This window comes from Emys orbicularis, chromosome 11 (assembly GCF_028017835.1).
Source record: "Emys orbicularis isolate rEmyOrb1 chromosome 11, rEmyOrb1.hap1, whole genome shotgun sequence".
NCBI classification, from domain to species: Eukaryota; Metazoa; Chordata; order Testudines; family Emydidae; genus Emys; species Emys orbicularis.
This window is the reverse complement of record NC_088693.1, coordinates 78,627,513-78,645,984: the sequence shown is the minus strand read 5'-3', so window position 1 is coordinate 78,645,984 and position 18,472 is coordinate 78,627,513. Positions and strand designations below refer to the sequence as shown.

Below are 18,472 nucleotides of genomic sequence, written 5' to 3'. Positions count from 1 at the left end.
TCCTGGGACCCAAGGTCATACCTGGGTCAGAATTTAGCAGGTGGTTCCATTCTTCTTGTATTAATTGTTCACAGGCACTGCAAGGCCAGATGCTGAACGCACACATCCAAACACAGCTAGGGTAAGTGAGGTTACTCGTAGGAGTCTTTCTACAACCTAAGATAGTGCGGATTCAAACAGTAGCCAACTGCTCAGCTCAGAACACGTTTATATTCTGTAATTGCACACCTGCTCTTCCTTCAGGCCATCACCAGATTTCACCTGGGCTCAGAGGTGCAAAGGAATAACAGAACTGACTTCTTCGTGTTTGCTTCTGGTGGTCACCTGATTCAACATGAACATAGCTATATGCCTAGCTAGGAGCATGATACAAGATCCCAGTGGGTGCAGAACCTCAGACCTGAGATCACAACCAGGTGACTGAAATCCAGCCAAACCCGCAGCAGGTACAAGCACCCCCCCCTCTCACAGAAGAGAGGGGCTCACTCTAGCAGTTATCGCTCCCTACAGAGCACCCCTACCTGTCTGGGCTGAGACAACGCTTCGGGAGTCCAAATCCAACTTCTTCACCAGAGTTTTGGGATCAATCTTCATCCCAGCAAAGACGTCAGAGGACAAAAAAGCCCAGTCCTGAGCCAAAGACAAAATTAAACACGCACTTTAATATTGAGAGGAATAAAATAATTGCAAAGTTCAGGCCTAGTAGCCCATTGGTTCATGGTATGTAAGTGTGCACCATGCCTCAGAGGACACAGCCAAACTACTGGTTTCCAGCTCATTGGTTTTTACTACAAATATGTATGGGTCTCTGTGATGGGCATTCCTGGGGTGCAACCTGGAACTGGGGTACTGCTGAGCCCTCTGTCTCACCAGCCTGCACTCCCTCTCACACTGTGAGAATGTGACAAGCTGCAAAGCCCTCAAGGTCCTGCACTCACACAAGCATTCACAGGCAGGGACACACCCAGCTTTCACCAGCCACTCATGGACCAACAAGAGAGAGGCTCCAGCCAGTTCCCCAGCCTAGGAACCCCAGAGCTGCACCGTCCTGTCCTAGTCAAAAACTTGGCCAGTGTAAGTTTATAATCCAGTCCGCCCCTCCCTCAATGTGGAGAGGATATGCACAGGTTTTTATTAACTGAGCTAAGGTTTTTTTCATGCACTTCACTCAAACTACACTGTTTTTAGGTAAAATATAAAACAGATTTATTAACTACAGATAGATGTTAAGTGATTATAAGTAATAGTGTACAGATCAAAGCAGATTACCTAAGAAATAAAACAAAATCGCAATCTAAATTCTATACACTAGACAGGATTTGAATCAAGCAGTGTCTCACCCTGGTGGTACAAACAGTTCACCAATCTTCCATATACAGGCTGGGATTCCTCCTTTCCTGCCTGGAACCACCTCCCCAGTCCAGTCTTTGTTCCAGGTGTTAAGTTCTGGGGGGAGATTATGTCACTTCCTCCTTTTATAGCTTCTCCCATGTGGCGGGAACTTCATTGTCCCAAACAAAGCCCACAGCAGTTTGTGGAAAACTACAGGCACAAGATGGAGTCCAGTGTCACATGATCTGGTCACATGCCCTTGCATGCTTCGATAAGTCATAGCAGCCATTATCCACCGGGTGGAAATAAGCTTCTTCTAAGGCCTATTGTGTTACTTAATGGGCAATCAGCTTGATTAGTCCATTCGTAATGTGTTGTCTAGACTGGATGTAAACTACCTTCTGGGTGTCACCTCAGGAGCAAACATATTTTAAATACTGGTACATAGTCAATATTCACAACTTCAGATACAATTATAGCATATACAATCCGACAGGATATTAATGTTCAACAGATCAAGACTTTTAGAATGATCCCTTACAAAGCATATTTTGTACAAAACATATTCTAATTATAACACTATGGTGAATTTGGAGGTGCCAGGGTCCTGCTTTAGGGTACAGAGTGTCACAGTCTCTTCTAAGCACATTTAAGGATAGGCACAAGTAGCCACCAGTGGTGTGGTCTCGTTTGGTTAGCCAAGCCCCTTCAGTCTGGAAACTGGGCTGCAAGTCTCCTAAGAGCAGGCTTCCCCGCTAGATTTTCAGCACTTCAAGGTTTGAGCACAGCATTTCCATAGGGAGTTTCACGATCACCCATAGACAAAACCAAACCACATCTTAGTCACACTGAAAAAAACGCATAATGCTATCATTACCCACAATCATCCCACCATGCCTGCCAGAGGAAGTACAGCAAGCAGCTCCTTCCTAAGGCCTGGCGCCAGATCACAAAGGCAAAACTGCAGAGGTGCCTAGTGGCGTTTGCAGAAGAACTGAGCAGGTTAGGCACCTGACTTCTGAGCCAATGAGAGTTAGGCACTGAACCGAATTAGGTGCTTTTGAAAACCCCACTAGACACCTCTCTGCATCGTTAGACACCTAACTTTTGTAGAGCTAGCCCCTGGTTTACACATAGTTTCTGTACAGGCATGACTGTTTTGGTTAGGAGTCGTCGCTGTAGTTTTTTAAGATGTGTATCCCAGACTTCCTCCTCAGAGTATATTCTGTGGCAGCTGAGTGCCTGGCTGTAGATAGCAGATTGGTTGGTGTGTTTGGGGTGGTTATGGGATCTATGAAGTTGTGGTGATCCAAGAGTTCCATTGTTGAAGCTATCGTGGGGTCCAGGAAGTTGGTGATCATGTGGGAGTGTTCCAGAGGGAGCTTAATGGTGGATGTTGAAGCTGTGGAGGAAATCTATCAGGGCATTTAGGTCGTCTGTCCAGAAGATGAAAATATCGTTGATGTATCTCAGGTTATCATTGGTTTCGTGATGCATTTGTCCAGAAATTCTTCTTCAAGGTGACCCATGAAGAGGCTGGCATATTGGGAAGCCATCCCAGTACCCATGGCTCTTCCCATGGTTTGGACAAAGTGTTCACCGTTGAATGTAAAATGGTGATGGGTGAGGAAGAAATGGATGAGCTTGGCAATGTGTTTGCGGTGGAGATCTGAGGTTTGTTGATTGTCTCGTAAATATTTATGGCAGACAGCTATGCTGTCATTGTGAGGGATGTTGGTGTATAGGGAGGTGACATCCACAGTGGCAAGGATGGTGTTCTGAGGGAGGTTGTTAATGGCCAGATATGATGGGTCTGCCTGGATTCCTTTGTTTGTATATTTTAGGAAGCATGTAGAAGGTTCCTGGGGTGCATTCCTGGGGGATGAGTTTATAGAGTTTCTCTTGGATTTTTGGGGGGAAGGATTTGATGATATCCTTAAATTCCTGGGTAAATTGTGGTGTGGGGTCTTCTTTGAGTTCTTTATAGTAAGTGGTGTCAGAGAGTTGTCAGTTGGCCTTGTTAACGTCGCCATCATGGTTGAGGATTACAATGGCGCCCCCTTTGTCTGCTGGTTTGATCACTATCTGGTGGTTGGATTTCAGGGACTCCTCTCGACAGTGGAGAGACTGTGGTAGATATGAAGCTTGTTAAGGATTTTAGTCTTTTTTTTTCTGAAGCAATCTATGTAATGATCAAGAGCGTGGTTTCATCCACTTTTTGGTGTCCAGTCAGATGATTCTTTTGTCTTATGACTGTCAGTGGTTAAGAGTATCATTTCTTACCATAACAGTTATACCAATACACCCCCTAGTGTGGGCACCGTACTGCAGGACTAAAAGAGCAGTCTCCAACCTTCGCAGTCCTGGCTTCCACCTCGAACTACTGCATAACCCATCAAGCTGAGAAGCATTACTGAAGGACAGGCCATCAGGGCTGGTTCTAGGGCAGACAAGCAGCACGGTTGTCCTAGGTGCCCTCCAGAAGGGGGCACTGAACTGCTGTGCTGCTCAGCCCTTTTCCTCCTCCGCTCCTGATTGGCTAGCCATTGTTTGTTTGTCTGGGGGGTGTGAGAACGAAAACGTTTTCCACCCTGGCTGGCAAAACAGCTAGGGCCACCCCTGCAGGCCATAGAGCGGGCTCACCCAACCACAGGAAGTGGGGTGGTGGGAGTTACAAAGGACAGAAAATGTACTTTCACCACTCTATTTTCTCTCTGGACTGTCCCTTTCTTACCACTGCTACTTTCTGTTCACTGCTATTCCAAATGAGCTCTTTGCCAAGGAAGAGAGGAAACAAGAGCTCACTATGAGATTATTAAGAGCAAGTAGAGCAATGTAAGGTGACTGGGCAACAAAATGGCAGATGAAATTCAAAGTAATGCACATTGGAAAACATAATCCCAGCTATACATATAAAATGATGAGGTCTGAATTAACAGTTACCACTCAAGAAGGATCTTGGAGTCATTGTGGATAGTTCTCTGAAAACATCCGCTCAATGTGTGGCGTCAGTCAAAACAGAGAACAGAATGTTGGGAATCATTAAGAAAGGGATAGATAATAAGTCAGAAAATATCATATTGCCTCTCTATAAATCCATGGTACACCGACATCTTGAATACTGTGTGCAGATCTGGTCGCCCCAGCTCAAAAAAGATGTATTAGAATTGGAAAAGGTTCAGAAAAGGGCAACAAAAATTATTAGGAGCAAGGAACAGATATGAGGAGAGATTAATAAGACTGGGACTTTTCATTTTGGAAAAGGGACGATTAAGGAGGGACATGATAGAGATCTATAAAATCAAGACTGGTGTGGAGAAAGTGCTATTTACTCTCTCATATAACACAAGAACTAGGGGTCACCAAATGAAATTAACAGGCAGCAGGTTTAAAACAAACAAAAGGAAGTATTTCTTCACACAGCGCACAGTCAGCCTATGGAACTCTTTGCCAGAGGATATTGTGAAGGCCAAAACTATAAGAGAGTTCCAAAGAAAAGAACTGGATAAGTTCATGGAGGCTAGGTCCATCCATGGCTATTAGTCAGGATAGGCAGGGACGCAAAACCATGCTCTGAAGTGTCCCTAGCCTCTGTTTGCCAGAAGCTGGGAATGGGCGACAGAGGCTGGATCACTTGACGATTGCCTGTTCTGTTCATCCCCTCTGAAGCACCTGGCATTGGCCACTGTCGGAAGACAGGATACTGGGCTAGATGGACCTTTGGTCTGACCCAGTATGGTTGTTCTTATGAGACAATGGGCCCTGGTTTGTTTTTTCCTATAGACGTGCAGAAAAAAAAAATTCAGCTTGTCCTTCCATTGAGCCTTTCCTAAATTCCTTGGTTATATGTTGTGACAAGGTGTCTGGCCTTTTCCCTCTTCTCTTCTCGACTGATGCAGCAACCTTGGTTTTATAACCACCTTATTTAAAACAGACTTTTCATTTTTAAATAGAATTCCAAGCTCTGAGTGACCAGAAGTGCAAGTCCCCCTATTATGTCTCAGTGTGAAAGGGATCGGCTACTGCTAAACTGGGTAACAGCTCCCTGCCATTCCAGTTTGCTGGCCAGCACCACAGATTCCTTGGGACTCCACCAGGCCTATCTTTGCCTTCCCTTGGCGCACTTCAGTGCCTGAGCTCTCCACAAGCGTCTCCTTGCAGCACCCAACCCGTCACTGGGCCCTCACAGAAACAGTGCACACACCAGCTCACTTGGTTGAACAAGTATCAGAGGGGTAGCCGTGTTAGTCTGAATCTGTAAAAAGCAACAGAGGGTCCTGTGGCACCTTTAAGACTAACAGAAGTATTGGGAGCATAAGCTTTCGTGGGTAAGAACCTCACTTCTTCAGATGCAAGTAATGGAAATCTCCAGAGGCAGGTATAAATCAGTATGGAGATAACGAGGTTAGTTCAATCAGGGAGGGTGAGGTGCTCTGCTAGCAGTAGAGGTGTGAACACCAAGGGAGGAGAAACTGCTTCTGTAGTTGGATAGCCATTCACAGTCTTTGTTTAATCCTGATCTGATGGTGTCAAATTTGCAAATGAACTGGAGCTCAGCAGTTTCTCTTTGGAGTCTGGTCCTGAAGTTTTTTTGCTGTAAGATGGCTACCTTAACATCTGCTATTGTGTGGCCAGGGAGGTTGAAGTGTTCTCCTACAGGTTTTTGTATATTGCCATTCCTGATATCTGACTTGTGTCCATTTATCCTCTTGCGTAGCGACTGTCCAGTTTGGCCAATGTACATAGCAGAGGGGCATTGCTGGCACATGATGGCATATATAACATTGGTGGACGTGCAGGTGAATGAGCCGGTGATGTTGTAGCTGATCTGGTTAGGTCCTGTGATAGTGCTGCTGGTGTAGATATGTGGGCAGAGTTGGCATCGAGGTTTGTTGCATGGGTTGGTTCCTGAGTTAGAGTTGTTATGGTGCGGTGCATGGTTGCTGGTGAGAATATGCTTAAGGTTGGCGGGTTGTCTGTGGGCGAGGACTGGCCTGCCTCCCAAGGTCTGTGAAAGTGAGGGATCATTGTCCAGGATGGGTTGTAGATCACTGATGATGCGTTGGAGAGGTTTAAGCTGAGGGCTGTAGGTGATGGCCAGTGGAGTTCTGTTGGTTTCTTTTTTGGGCCTCTCTTGTAGCAGGAGGCTTCTGGGTACACGTCTGGCTCTGTTGATTTGTTCCTTTATTTCCTTGTGTGGGTATCGTAGTTTTGAGAATGCTTGGTGAAGATCTTGTAGGTGTTGGTCTCTGTCTGAGGGGTTGGAGCAGATGCGGTTGTACCTCAGTGCTTGGCTGTAGACGATGGATCGTGTGGTGTGTCCGGGGTGGAAGCTGGAGGCATGAAGGTAGGCATAGCGGACGGTGGGTTTTCGGTATAGGGTGGTGTTAACGTGGCCATTGCTTATTTGTACTGTGGTGTCCAGGAAGTGGACCTCCCGTGTAGATTGGTCCAGACTGAGGTTGATGGTGGGGTGGAAGCTGTTGAAATCATGGTGGAATTCTTCCAGGGTCTCCTTCCCATGGGTCCAGATGATGAAGATGTCATCAATGTAGCGTAGGTAGAGAAGGGGCGTGAGTGGACGAGAGCTGAGGAAGCGTTGTTCCAGGTCAGCCATAAAGATGTTGGCATATTGTGGGGCCATGCGGGTGCCCATAGCGGTGCCACTGGTCTGGAGGTATATATTGTCACCAAATTTGAAATAATTGTGCGTGAGGATAAAGTCACAGAGCTCAGCAATAAGTTGTGCTGTGTCATCATCAGGGATACTGTTCCTGACAGCTTGTATTCCATCTGTGCGTGGGATGTTTGTGTAGAGCCTCTACATCCATGGTGGCTAGGATGGTGTTTTCTGGGAGGTCACCAATGCATTGTAGTTTTCTCAGGAAATCTGTGGTGTCACTGAGATAGCTGGGAGTGCTGGTGGCGTAGGGTCTGAGTAGGGAGTCCACATATCCAGACAGTCCTTCAGTGAGAGTGCCAATGCCCGAGATGATGGGGCGTCCAGGATTTCCAGGTTTGTGGATCTTGGGTAGTAGATAGAATAACCCCGGTCGGGGCTCTAAGGGTATGTTGATTTGTTCCTGTGTTAGTGTAGGGAGTGTCCTGAGTAGATGGTGCAGTTTCTTAGTGTATTCCTCAGTGGGATCTGAGGAAAGTGGCCTGTAGAATTTGGTATTGGAGAGTTGTCTGGCGGCCTCCTTCTGGTAGTCAGACCTGTTCATGATGACAACAGCACCTTCTTTATCAGCCTCTTTGATGATAATGTCAGGGTGGTTTCTGAGGCTGTGGATGGCATTGCGTTCTGCACGACTTAGGTTATGAGGCAAGCGATGTTGTTTTTCCACAATTTCTGCCTGTGCACGTCGGCGGAAGCATTCTATGTATAGGTCCAGACTGTCATTTCGACCCTCAGGAGGAGTCCATGTGGAGTTCTTCTTCCTGTGTTGTTGGTGGGAGGGTAGCTGTGTATCAGTGCGCTGTTCAGTGTTATCTTGAAAGTATTCTTTGAGTCGGAGGCGGCGAAAGTAGGCTTCCAGATCACCGCAGAACTGTATCATGTTCGTGGGGGTGCTGGGGCAAAAAGAGAGTCCCCGAGATAGGACAGACTCTTCTGCTGGGTTGAGTGTGTAGCTGGATAAATTGACGATATTGCTGGGTGAGTTAGGGGTACCCCTGTTGTGGCCCCATGTGCCAGGTAGGATTTTAGACAGTTTACGGTCCTTTTTCCTTTGTAGAGAGGTGAAGTGTGTAATGTAGATCTCCTGTCTTATTTTAGTAAAGTCCATTTGTGTGGAGGGTTGGTTATTTATGAAAGTCTCCAGGTTGGAGAGCTCTTTCTTGATGTTTATCTGTTTGCTGTATAGGATGCTGATCAGGTGGTTCCTCAGTTTCTTTGATAGTGTATGGCATAATCTCTCACTGTGGTCTGTGCAGTATGTACATAGCAATGGATTTTTCACCTTCAGTCCATTTGGTATGATGTCCATCCGTTTGCATTTGGAAAGGAAGATGATATCTGTCTGTATTTGTGCAAGTTTCTTCATGAGGTTGATAGATTTCCATTCCATACAGCTAAATGCAGTGCCTTGCATGGTGTCAAGTATCAGAGGGGTAGCCGTGTTAGTCTAAATCTGTAAAAAGCAACAGAGGGTCCTGTGGCACCTTTAAGACTAACAGAAGTATTGGGAGCATAAGCTTTCGTGGGTAAGAACCTCACTTCTTCAGATGCAAGTGATGGAAATCTCCAGAGGCAGGTATAAATCAGTATGGAGATAACGAGGTTAGTTCAATCAGGGAGGGTGAGGTGCTCTGCTAGCAGTAGAGGTGTGAACACCAAGGGAGGAGAAACTGCTTCTGTAGTTGGATAGCCATTCACAGTCTTTGTTTAATCCTGATCTGATGGTGTCAAATTTGCAAATGAACTGGAGCTCAGCAGTTTCTCTTTGGAGTCTGGTCCTGAAGTTTTTTTGCTGTAAGATGGCTACCTTAACATCTGCTATTGCTATTGGTTGAACAAGGAATTCACACTCGGCTTAATATAACAGCACTGAGATAAACTTCTCTTTGTTAGAACCTAAGTATATTACCCAAGAGCTGAAATTTAAGCAATACTAAGCAAGAATAATAGAGACAGAAATGGTTGCAAATAAAACAGGAGTACACCCTGTGTGACTAAAATTTAACTTCAGCTACCATCCTTGACTAAAGGCGTTTCTTACCTAAAGCAACCTTTTAACGTTGCCCCACCCCAACATGGTAGGGGATCCACCCTTCAAAGATACAGAGAGCGCTGGCCTCTTTGTCCCCTCAGGGACCGATCACCAACGTGTCTTTTTGCTTCTCCTTACATTCCCCAAAGTATATTGTCTTTGTCACCAGACTCAGGATGAACGCCTGCTGATTTCACATCCTCGTATTAATTTGTCCCTCCAGTATGAACTGCCCATTGTCTCTGACATCACTGTGCTCAATTTACTTTATAGACAGGGAGAAAATAATCTTCCCTCATTTGAAAGACAACCTGTTTCTCCCTTTGTTTTGTTAGACTTCAAAGTCAGTGAGTATCCATAATTCCTCATGTAGTGTTAATACATACACTCCACAGTATTACTGACTAACGTGTCACCAGATTTCATTTGGTATCATAACAGCCATGTGTTGGGTGTAGTCAGTTTGTCAGGCCTGGCAAGAGTTGCTGACACAAAGCAGTGAACCACCAACGTGCCTCTGGGTCACACACACATTCAAGACATTGGGACACCCCAAACTCTATGCGACACCCTGCATTCCATGTTCACCACTTTTATATGGTTCTGATATATTGTGTACAATGTCTGCCTTGTGAGATATCATTTGAAAATGCATCATCTACTGAACGTCACTGTCCTGTTAAAATGTGTGTATCAACACTATATGTGGAGCTATGAGATTTGACTTATGACGGTTACTGAAATATACTGTAGTTTCGGATAACGCCCTCAGACCATTTTCTCAAAGACAAAAGCACACTGGCTTGCCAGCTAGGTGCTAAAAGGCCATTACCTGTTTACAATTCCCCTGCTGGTAAATCTCCCATTAAACTAGAAATGTACAATTCACCTGAAGAACAGGAGGCAGCTCACGGATGGCACGGAACTGCCTGACCCCAGGACCCAGCAAGGACTTTTCCCGGAAAAACAGGTCAGGATATAGAAGGGGGAAAAAAGGCCCCTCGACCACCTCTCTTCCCGCACCTCTACCCATGGCAGCAAGATGGCTTAGAAGACAAAGGAAGCTTTTGGAACTGGGAAGAATGGTCCGGCCTAGAGGTTTTTCCAGCCAGTACAGACTGCTGAAAGCATTTGAGTGAGACAAACTATTTTGCTTTTAGAACAATTCACCTTGGTAAAGCTTAGGAAACAGCTTGCGTGTTTATCTTTTATTTCTTTTCTAACCAATTCCGACCTTTATGTCTTATCACTCAGAATCTGTCTTCCTTTAGTTAATAAACTTGTTTTATCTAAACCAGTGCGTTTTGGTTGAAGTGTTTGGGGAATCTCTACTCACGTTAACAAAGGCTGGTGCATAATCATTTCTTTTGATGAAATGACAGGCCATTAATGAGCTTGCATTGGTCAGTAGTGTGCTGGACAGTGCAAGATGTACAGTTCTTGGGTGCAAGGCTGGGACCAAGAATTTGCAGGTATCACCCTATATGTAGTTCATGAGTAGCTGGAAGAGCATTCATGTAACTTGGCTGGAAGTGACTTTACATGCAGGTGGCTTTTCACTAGCAGAGCAGTGTAAAAGACACCCTGGGCTGGAGAATTAAAGGGACACAGCAATTCAACAGTCCAGACTACACCCTGGGCTATGTCACAGACATTTAAAAACAGACACTGCCTCAATACAATGAAGGAGGTGCAAGTTCCTACTTAATGATGTGTTGTTGAAAAAGACTCCATCTAGAAACGAGCGCACAGAACAAATCAGAGAAGGATAGCTATTTCGCCGCAGAGACCTGTGCTGTTCCCAACTCTTCAGTACTAGAAGTCTCATAACATTTAAAGCCCCAGCTACTGGAGTCATGTGATTTTGAGAATCTCGTCTGTAAAAAGAAGTTAAGTTTCTAGCCCTCATGATTGTAGGGAAAAGCTTGAAAATGTGGCCTCTGAAAGCCACATTTTCATTGTTGCTTTTGTTTCCATAGATTCTTCCAGCAATGTTCTAGATCTCATTCAGTAAACGTGGGGGTGAAAAGAAAACGAGGGGACTTCATGCAGCATAGTTCCCTTATTCAGACTTCTGATTTTTCTGCAGGGTACATGTCCTCAGTTAAACAAGGGGATACAGCGGGATGGGCAAACTCCGGCCCGCGAGCCGTTTTAAGCTGGCCTGCGAGCTCCCACTGGGGAGCGGGGTCGGGGGCCGCACCACGCGGCTCGGTCCTGCCCCGGTGCTCCAGCCAGGGTGCTAGGTCAGGGGCTGCACCCTGTGGCTCGGCCCTGCTCTGGCGCTCCAGCCTGGGCACTGGGCCGGGGCTACTCCACGCGGCTCCCAGAAGCCACGGCATGGCCCTGCTCTGGCGCCTACGCGCTCCAATGGCCCCCTCCGGCGCTCCAATAGGAGATGCGGGGGGCAGCGCCTGCGGACGCAGCAACACGCAGAGTCACCTGGCTGCACCCCTGAGCCTCTCCCCATGCCCCAACCCCCCACCCCAGCCCCGACCCCCCTCCCGCTCTCCAAACCCCTCAATCCCAGCCCAGAGCACCCTCCTGCACCCCAAACCTCTCCTCCCCAGCCCCACCCCAGAGCCCACACCCCCAGCCGGAACCTGAACCCCTTCTTGCACCCCTGCCCCAGCCCTGATCCCCCTCCTGCCCTCTGAACCCCTCTGTCCCAGCCCGGAGCACCCTCCTACACCCCAAACTCCTCATCCCAGCCCCACCCCAGAGCCTGAACCCCCTCCAGCACCCCAACCCCAATTTTGTGAGCATTCATGGCCCACCATACAATTTCTATTCCCTGATGTGGCCTTTGGGCCAAAAACTTTGTCCACCCCTGGGATACAGTGATGTTACAGTACTACACACGGAACAGTCATAGAAATGTAGAATTTTGCACCTTGCTTGTTTTTTTTAAATATTAGCATATTTAAGAAATCTGAAGAGGAGATTACTCAGATTTGGCTTAGCAGGCCCCAAAACATTAACTGCACCTGCACTGCAAATTATACTCCTTCAGTGAGAAAATAGTCCTGTGACTCATGCAGGCAACAAGGTGTGGGGGAAGAGGAGATGGCAGAGGGTGAAAGACGACAGATGAACTCCTCCCCCCACATACACATTAAACACACACGGTCAGGATCACTGCACATGAGCTGTTGTGTGATTAACAAAGAGGGAGAGACCAAGGCAGATTTCATACTCAGCTACACCAGGATATGGTAATAAGAGCCAAATAAAGAGAGGAGAGCACTAAAATTCAACCTCTTACTGTACATGTGACATTCCTTCTTAGGCCCTTTCATGTTACTGATGCATGAACATTGCCTGCATTGCTTGGAAGAATTTGATGGAACAATCCATTTTCTGTTGGCCAGAGTCTAGCAACACACAAATACAACCACATTCAAAGACTGTTGTTTAAGTTGCAAAGCCAAGCACTCAAAAGTTAGGAAAGCTAAAATTAAGGCTGACAGTGCAATCTTCAATTTAGTCCCCTTGGGCATGTGCATTGTGATACAGTCTTTAATTACATGATCAAATTCTAGCTTTTCCAGAGGACCCCTGCCTCATTCAGTGCACTGGGTGGATGGACTCGCAGGATAAGAGGCAGCTGTTCAGTATTTGTTTTTATCCTCATCTCTCAATGTGTGGTCCCTACTTAACTCACTGCACACCAACCAAACCCTGGACCAAATACAGAACTATTAATTTCCTCATGAACTCTATGGTGCTGACTGCTGTATCACCCACCCAAGCCTCACAAACAATAATGAATTATCTGCACAACATTCCTAGCAGGGGAAATGACTGGGAAATTTAAAGCCAGGGCACAGAAATCAAACAGCCCTGTGGGTAAGTAATGTCCCCATTTTATAGAGGGAAACAAACAGAAAGTCCACAGAGACAGCCAGTAGCACTTCCAGGTTGCCAGAGGTGCTAAGCAACCACAACTTCTAATGTGGTGGTTCCCAAACGGTAGGTCACGACCCCTTTCGGGGGACGGCGATCCCTACTGTACACAAGACGCCATTTTGCTCTGCACAGAGTGACCTCACATGTACAATGTGTGTGAGGTCACTATTCATGGAGGATGCTATTTTCCTCTACAAAATGGCATCCTCTGCACAGCATAAACTCACATACACCATACGCGTGAAGTCATAGGGTGCAGAGAATGCCTTCTGAACAGCAAAATGGCGTCCTCCGTGTGGTGTGACCTCACATTCCGGTGCATGCAAGGTCATGCTGTGCGGAGACCACCACTTTGCTCTTCAAAATGGCATCCTCCATGCTGTCTGGGGTCCCAGGTGGAAATAATTCATTAAAACGGAGTTGTGCCTGCAAAAAGTTTGGGAACTCCTATTCTAAGGAGTTCAGGTGAGTGCTCAACACTGCTGAAAACCTGGGCCCAGCTGTCTCAAGCTGGGTACCTGGCCATGCAGAACACTCCATTAGCAACCACCTGTGCAAGGGGTTTGAAACTGAGAATGGGCAACAGGGGATGGATCACTTGATTACCTGTTCTGTTCATTCCCTCTGGGAACCTGGCATTGGCCATTGTCAGAAGACAGGATACTGGGCTGGCTGGACCTTTGGTCTGACCCAGTATGGCCGTTCTTATGAATGAGTCTGAAGTTTGGTTTAATAGGTCTGAAGATCAAATGACATTTTCAAGGTTCTTCCATCGCTAAAACCAACATCCTGCTAGCGCTATTTTCCTTACTAGCTCATCTGTTCTACCTTGGGGCAAGAGGAATTTCAATTCTGCTTACCTCAGATAGGACAAAAGTCATGGGCATTTGATCTTGCCCACTGTTCATCTGCAAAGCCCTGCTGGTGAGAAGTCTTTTTGGTTGTGCTCCAGTGTCTTCTACAGAAATGCTCTTAAGAATACTAATGAACAGAAGGCAATTCACAGCACCTTCAGTGGTGCAGGAACCCGGTAGCTTCTCACTCCCTTCCATCTACCAATACACCACAGTCAACATCTCTGACATTGTTCACAAAACCAGCAATGCAGGCCAGATGGACTTGTAAGCAGATTAGCTGAGATGTTACATAAATCTTGTCTCTCTGTTCCAGATCTCAGGTTTACAGATTCTTACTCCAAGGGCTTGTCTTCACTATGGATCTAAATCAGCACTGCTGCAATCGATGCAGGTCTAGTGAAGACATGCTCAATCAACGGGAGAGCGCTCTCCCATCAATTTCTGTACTCTACCTCAATGAGAGTCGGAAGCAATTTTGGCAGGAGAGCATCTCTCGTCGACATAGCGTAGCATGGACCCTGCGGTAAGTAGATCTAAGCTACATCGACTTGAGTTACGCTGCTAACCTAACTCAAATTGCGTAGCTTAAATCGACCAGCAGCTGTAGTGAAGACAAGCCTTACTGTGGGCCTTCAAACATAATCAACAAGAAGTGCAAGAAATCGGTTTGCAAAAATACACAAAAAAGATAAGCCATGCATAGGTCTCTGCCATTCAGGAGTATTTAAACACAGGGTTTGAAAAACAGATCCAATCGCATCTGCTTTTCTGTTTGTTAAGACAATACCCGAATGTGCCTCAAACAGATTTCCAGTGAGTGGCTTAAAGTTCGCCCATTTGCTCTGGAACGTGACCTGTTCACAATGCTTGTGCCTACACTAGCCTTCTTTTCCCGAAGTTCCCCACCATTTCAGCTCCACTAGTGCAAGGACAGTAGATGCACTACTGTAGACAAAACAATAAGGAGTCCTTATGGCACCTTAGAGACTAACAAATTTATATGGGCATAAGCTTTCATGGGCTAAAACCCACTTCATCAGGTAGACAGGCACTCCCCTTTTTAACCACAAGTCTAGGCAACATGGTGCTTACAGAGCCAGCAGCCTGTTTGCACTAGCATTCCCATTCTCACGGTCGCTGGTGGAGCTGAGCCAGTGGCAGCAACGGTGAGGAAACTTTAAGGGACAAAAAGCTAATACACAGAAAGCCAGGGTGGTGTCCTACACCTGACACTGTTTTAACTTGAAGATACTTTCCTGTATGAACTGCCGAAGAACCTCTATGGCAAGTCTGTCTGTTCTCAGGCGAGTTTCTTATAGACTTAAAGGCCAGTAGGGACCATCATGATCATCTAGTCTGACTTGCTGCACATTGCAGGCCACAGAACCTCACCCTCCCATTCCTGTAAGAGACCCCTAACCTCATGCTGAGTTACTGAAGTCCTCAAATCATGGTTTAAAGACTTCAAGTTACAGAGAATCCACCATTTCCACTAGTTTAAGCCTGCAAGTGCCCCATGCCTTGCTGTCTCATTTTCTCGTTCACGGAGATAGGAATAAAAGTATTTTTCTAGAGTATCTCATGGGGATGTTCCAAAATGTTTGTAAACAACTTTTACTCTTTAAAGTGCCAAATACACTAAATGCTCAATGTCATTACAGATACTTGAACGGAGTACTTTTTGTTACTGCTCTGAACAAGGCTGAGATTAATACCTTACATAATGCCTTAAATCAAAAGCTTTTACACCCTTTTCCCAGACTCTCCACTATTGCCTCAGGTCAGCCATCAACTATAAAGCAAACAGTCACTATAGACCTCCCAGTGTCACCCAATCACCATGGATTGTCTTTCCTGCTTCTCCCAGAATGTGACAACAGTTTTCCTGAGAGATCACAACCCAGCATTTAAACAACAGCGGGCAGGTAAAGAGACACATAAGCAAGGAGTAGAGTGTTGGCCACAGAATGGAAGACTGGAATCTCTGGTGGCCACCAATGTAACTGGTGCCAACAGGAACCATGTGTAGGGATGAGGGCAAAGGCAAGTTGCAAGGAGAGATTTAAATGAGGATGGGGCGGCTTTGCAAGTTCTGATGGACAGGGATGGGAGAAAGCAGAGGCCCCTGCAGGAAAATGAGGGGATCAAGGCCAGCATTATGGGAAGAGCAGAGGTTGGACTCGTGAGGAAGGGCATGGCTGAATGTTGCAGGGGAAGACCAGGCGTTTGAGCCTGACTTGAAGGAGGCGGGACGTGGAGGAGAGAGGTGATCACACACAGGCCATGGATCTGGGCCTAGCAGCAGCCTTTGGGAGGGAGACGAGACGGCCAAAGCGGAGGCGGCTCCAGCAAGGAGGACAGGACACGAAGAGGCGAGACAACTGACGGCGAAGGACACGGGCTGAGAGACAGCGCAGGGGGCTCCCACGTGGTGGCAGGATGTGAGGCCAGGCCCAGCGGCCTACACCTGGGTCTCCCGCTGCAGAGCGCTGGGTAACAAAGGCTGCTCCTTGCTGTCAGCATGGGCACTGCCAGGCCCCACAGCTCACACGGGCTGTCGGCAAGGGCTGCATGCGCCAGAGACCCAGCAGGGGACCAGAGCAGCCACGAGCACGGACATGCCCTACACCAGCGCTAGAGCTACACCAGCGCTGCACATGCCCACCAGACCCCACGCCTCAGCCGCCCCACATAGCGCCCCTCCGCTGGCATGGCGCGGCCCGCCTTTCCCCAACCCCCGCTGGCATCGGGCAGCCCGCCCCTTCCCAACACCCCCCCCCTCCGCTGGCATGGCGTGGCCCGCCTTTCCCCAACCCCCGCTGGCATCGGGCAGCCCGCCCCTCCCCAACACCCCCCGCCTCCGCTGGCATGGCGCAGTCCGCCTTTCCCCAACCCCCGCTGGCATCGGGCAGCCCGCCCCTTCCCAACACCCTCCCCCCCTCCGCTGGCATGGCGCGGCCCGCCTTTCCCCAACCCCCGCTGGCATCGGGCAGCCCGCCCCTTCCCAACACCCCCCCCCCTCCGCTGGCATGGCGCGGCCCGCCTTTCCCCAACCCCCGCTGGCATCGGGCAGCCCGCCCCTTCCCAACACCCCCCCCTCCGCTGGCACGGCGCGGTCCGCCTTTCCCCAACCCCCACTGGCATCGGGCAGCCCGCCCCTTCCCAACACCCCCCCTCCGCTGGCACGGCGCGGTCCGCCTTTCCCCAACCCCCACTGGCATCGGGCAGCCCGCCCCTTCCCAACACCCCCCCTCCGCTGGCATGGCGCGGTCCGCCCCTTCCCAACACCCCCCCCCCCCGCTGGCATGGCGCGGCCCGCCCCTTCCCAACACCCCCCCCTCCTCCGCTGGCATGGCGCGGCCCGCCTTTCCCCAACCCCCACTGGCATCGGGCAGCCCGCCCCTTCCCAACACCCCCCCCCTCCGCTGGCATGGCGCGGCCCGCCTTTCCCCAACCCCCACTGGCATCGGGCAGCCCGCCCCTTCCCAACACCCCCCCCTCCGCTGGCATGGCGCGGTCCGCCTTTCCCCAACCCCCGCTGGCATCGGGCAGCCCGCCCCTTCCCAACACCCCCCCCCCCCCCCCGCTGGCATGGCGCGGTCCGCCTTTCCCCAACCCCCGCTGGCATCGGGCAGCCCGCCCCTTCCCAACACCCCCCCCTCCTCCGCTGGCATGGCGCGGCCCGCCTTTCCCCAACCCCCACTGGCATCGGGCAGCCCGCCCCTTCCCAACACCCCCCCCCCCTCCGCTGGCATGGCGCGGTCCGCCTTTCCCCAACCCCCGCTGGCATCGGGCAGCCCGCCCCTTCCCAACACCCCCCCCCCTCCGCTGGCATGGCGCGGTCCGCCTTTCCCCAACCCCCGCTGGCATCGGGCAGCCCGCCCCTTCCCAACACCCCCCCCCCCGCTGGCATGGCGCGGTCCGCCTTTCCCCAACCCCCGCTGGCATCGGGCAGCCCGCCCCTTCCCAACACCCCCCCCCCTCCGCTGGCATGGCGCGGTCCGCCTTTCCCCAACCCCCGCTGGCATCGGGCAGCCCGCCCCTTCCCAACACCCCCCCCCCCGCTGGCATGGCGCGGCCCGCCTTTCCCCAACCCCCGCTGGCATCGGGCAGCCCGCCCCTTCCCAACACCCCCCCCCTCCGCTGGCATGGCGTGGCCCGCCTTTCCCCAACCCCCGCTGGCATCGGGCAGCCCGCCCCTCCCCAACACCCCCCGCCTCCGCTGGCATGGCGCAGTCCGCCTTTCCCCAACCCCCGCTGGCATCGGGCAGCCCGCCCCTTCCCAACACCCTCCCCCCCTCCGCTGGCATGGCGCGGCCCGCCTTTCCCCAACCCCCGCTGGCATCGGGCAGCCCGCCCCTTCCCAACACCCCCCCCCCCTCCGCTGGCATGGCGCGGCCCGCCTTTCCCCAACCCCCGCTGGCATCGGGCAGCCCGCCCCTTCCCAACACCCCCCCCTCCGCTGGCACGGCGCGGTCCGCCTTTCCCCAACCCCCACTGGCATCGGGCAGCCCGCCCCTTCCCAACACCCCCCCTCCGCTGGCATGGCGCGGTCCGCCCCTTCCCAACACCCCCCCCCCTCCGCTGGCATGGCGCGGCCCGCCCCTTCCCAACACCCCCCCCTCCTCCGCTGGCATGGCGCGGCCCGCCTTTCCCCAACCC

The 18,472-nt window shown here is 50.0% G+C and overlaps 1 protein-coding gene across 1 annotated transcript in view; it reads right to left on the bottom strand.

Annotated features, from left to right (window-relative positions):
- The window catches only part of SLX9 (SLX9 ribosome biogenesis factor), a 119,537-nt gene that overhangs the window by 99,857 nt on the left and 1,208 nt on the right, over positions 1-18,472 (bottom strand). The window contains exon 2 of the mRNA XM_065413610.1: positions 522-630. Coding sequence (XP_065269682.1) covers positions 522-630 — 109 coding nt within the window. The remainder of the gene's footprint in view (positions 1-521; positions 631-18,472) is intronic.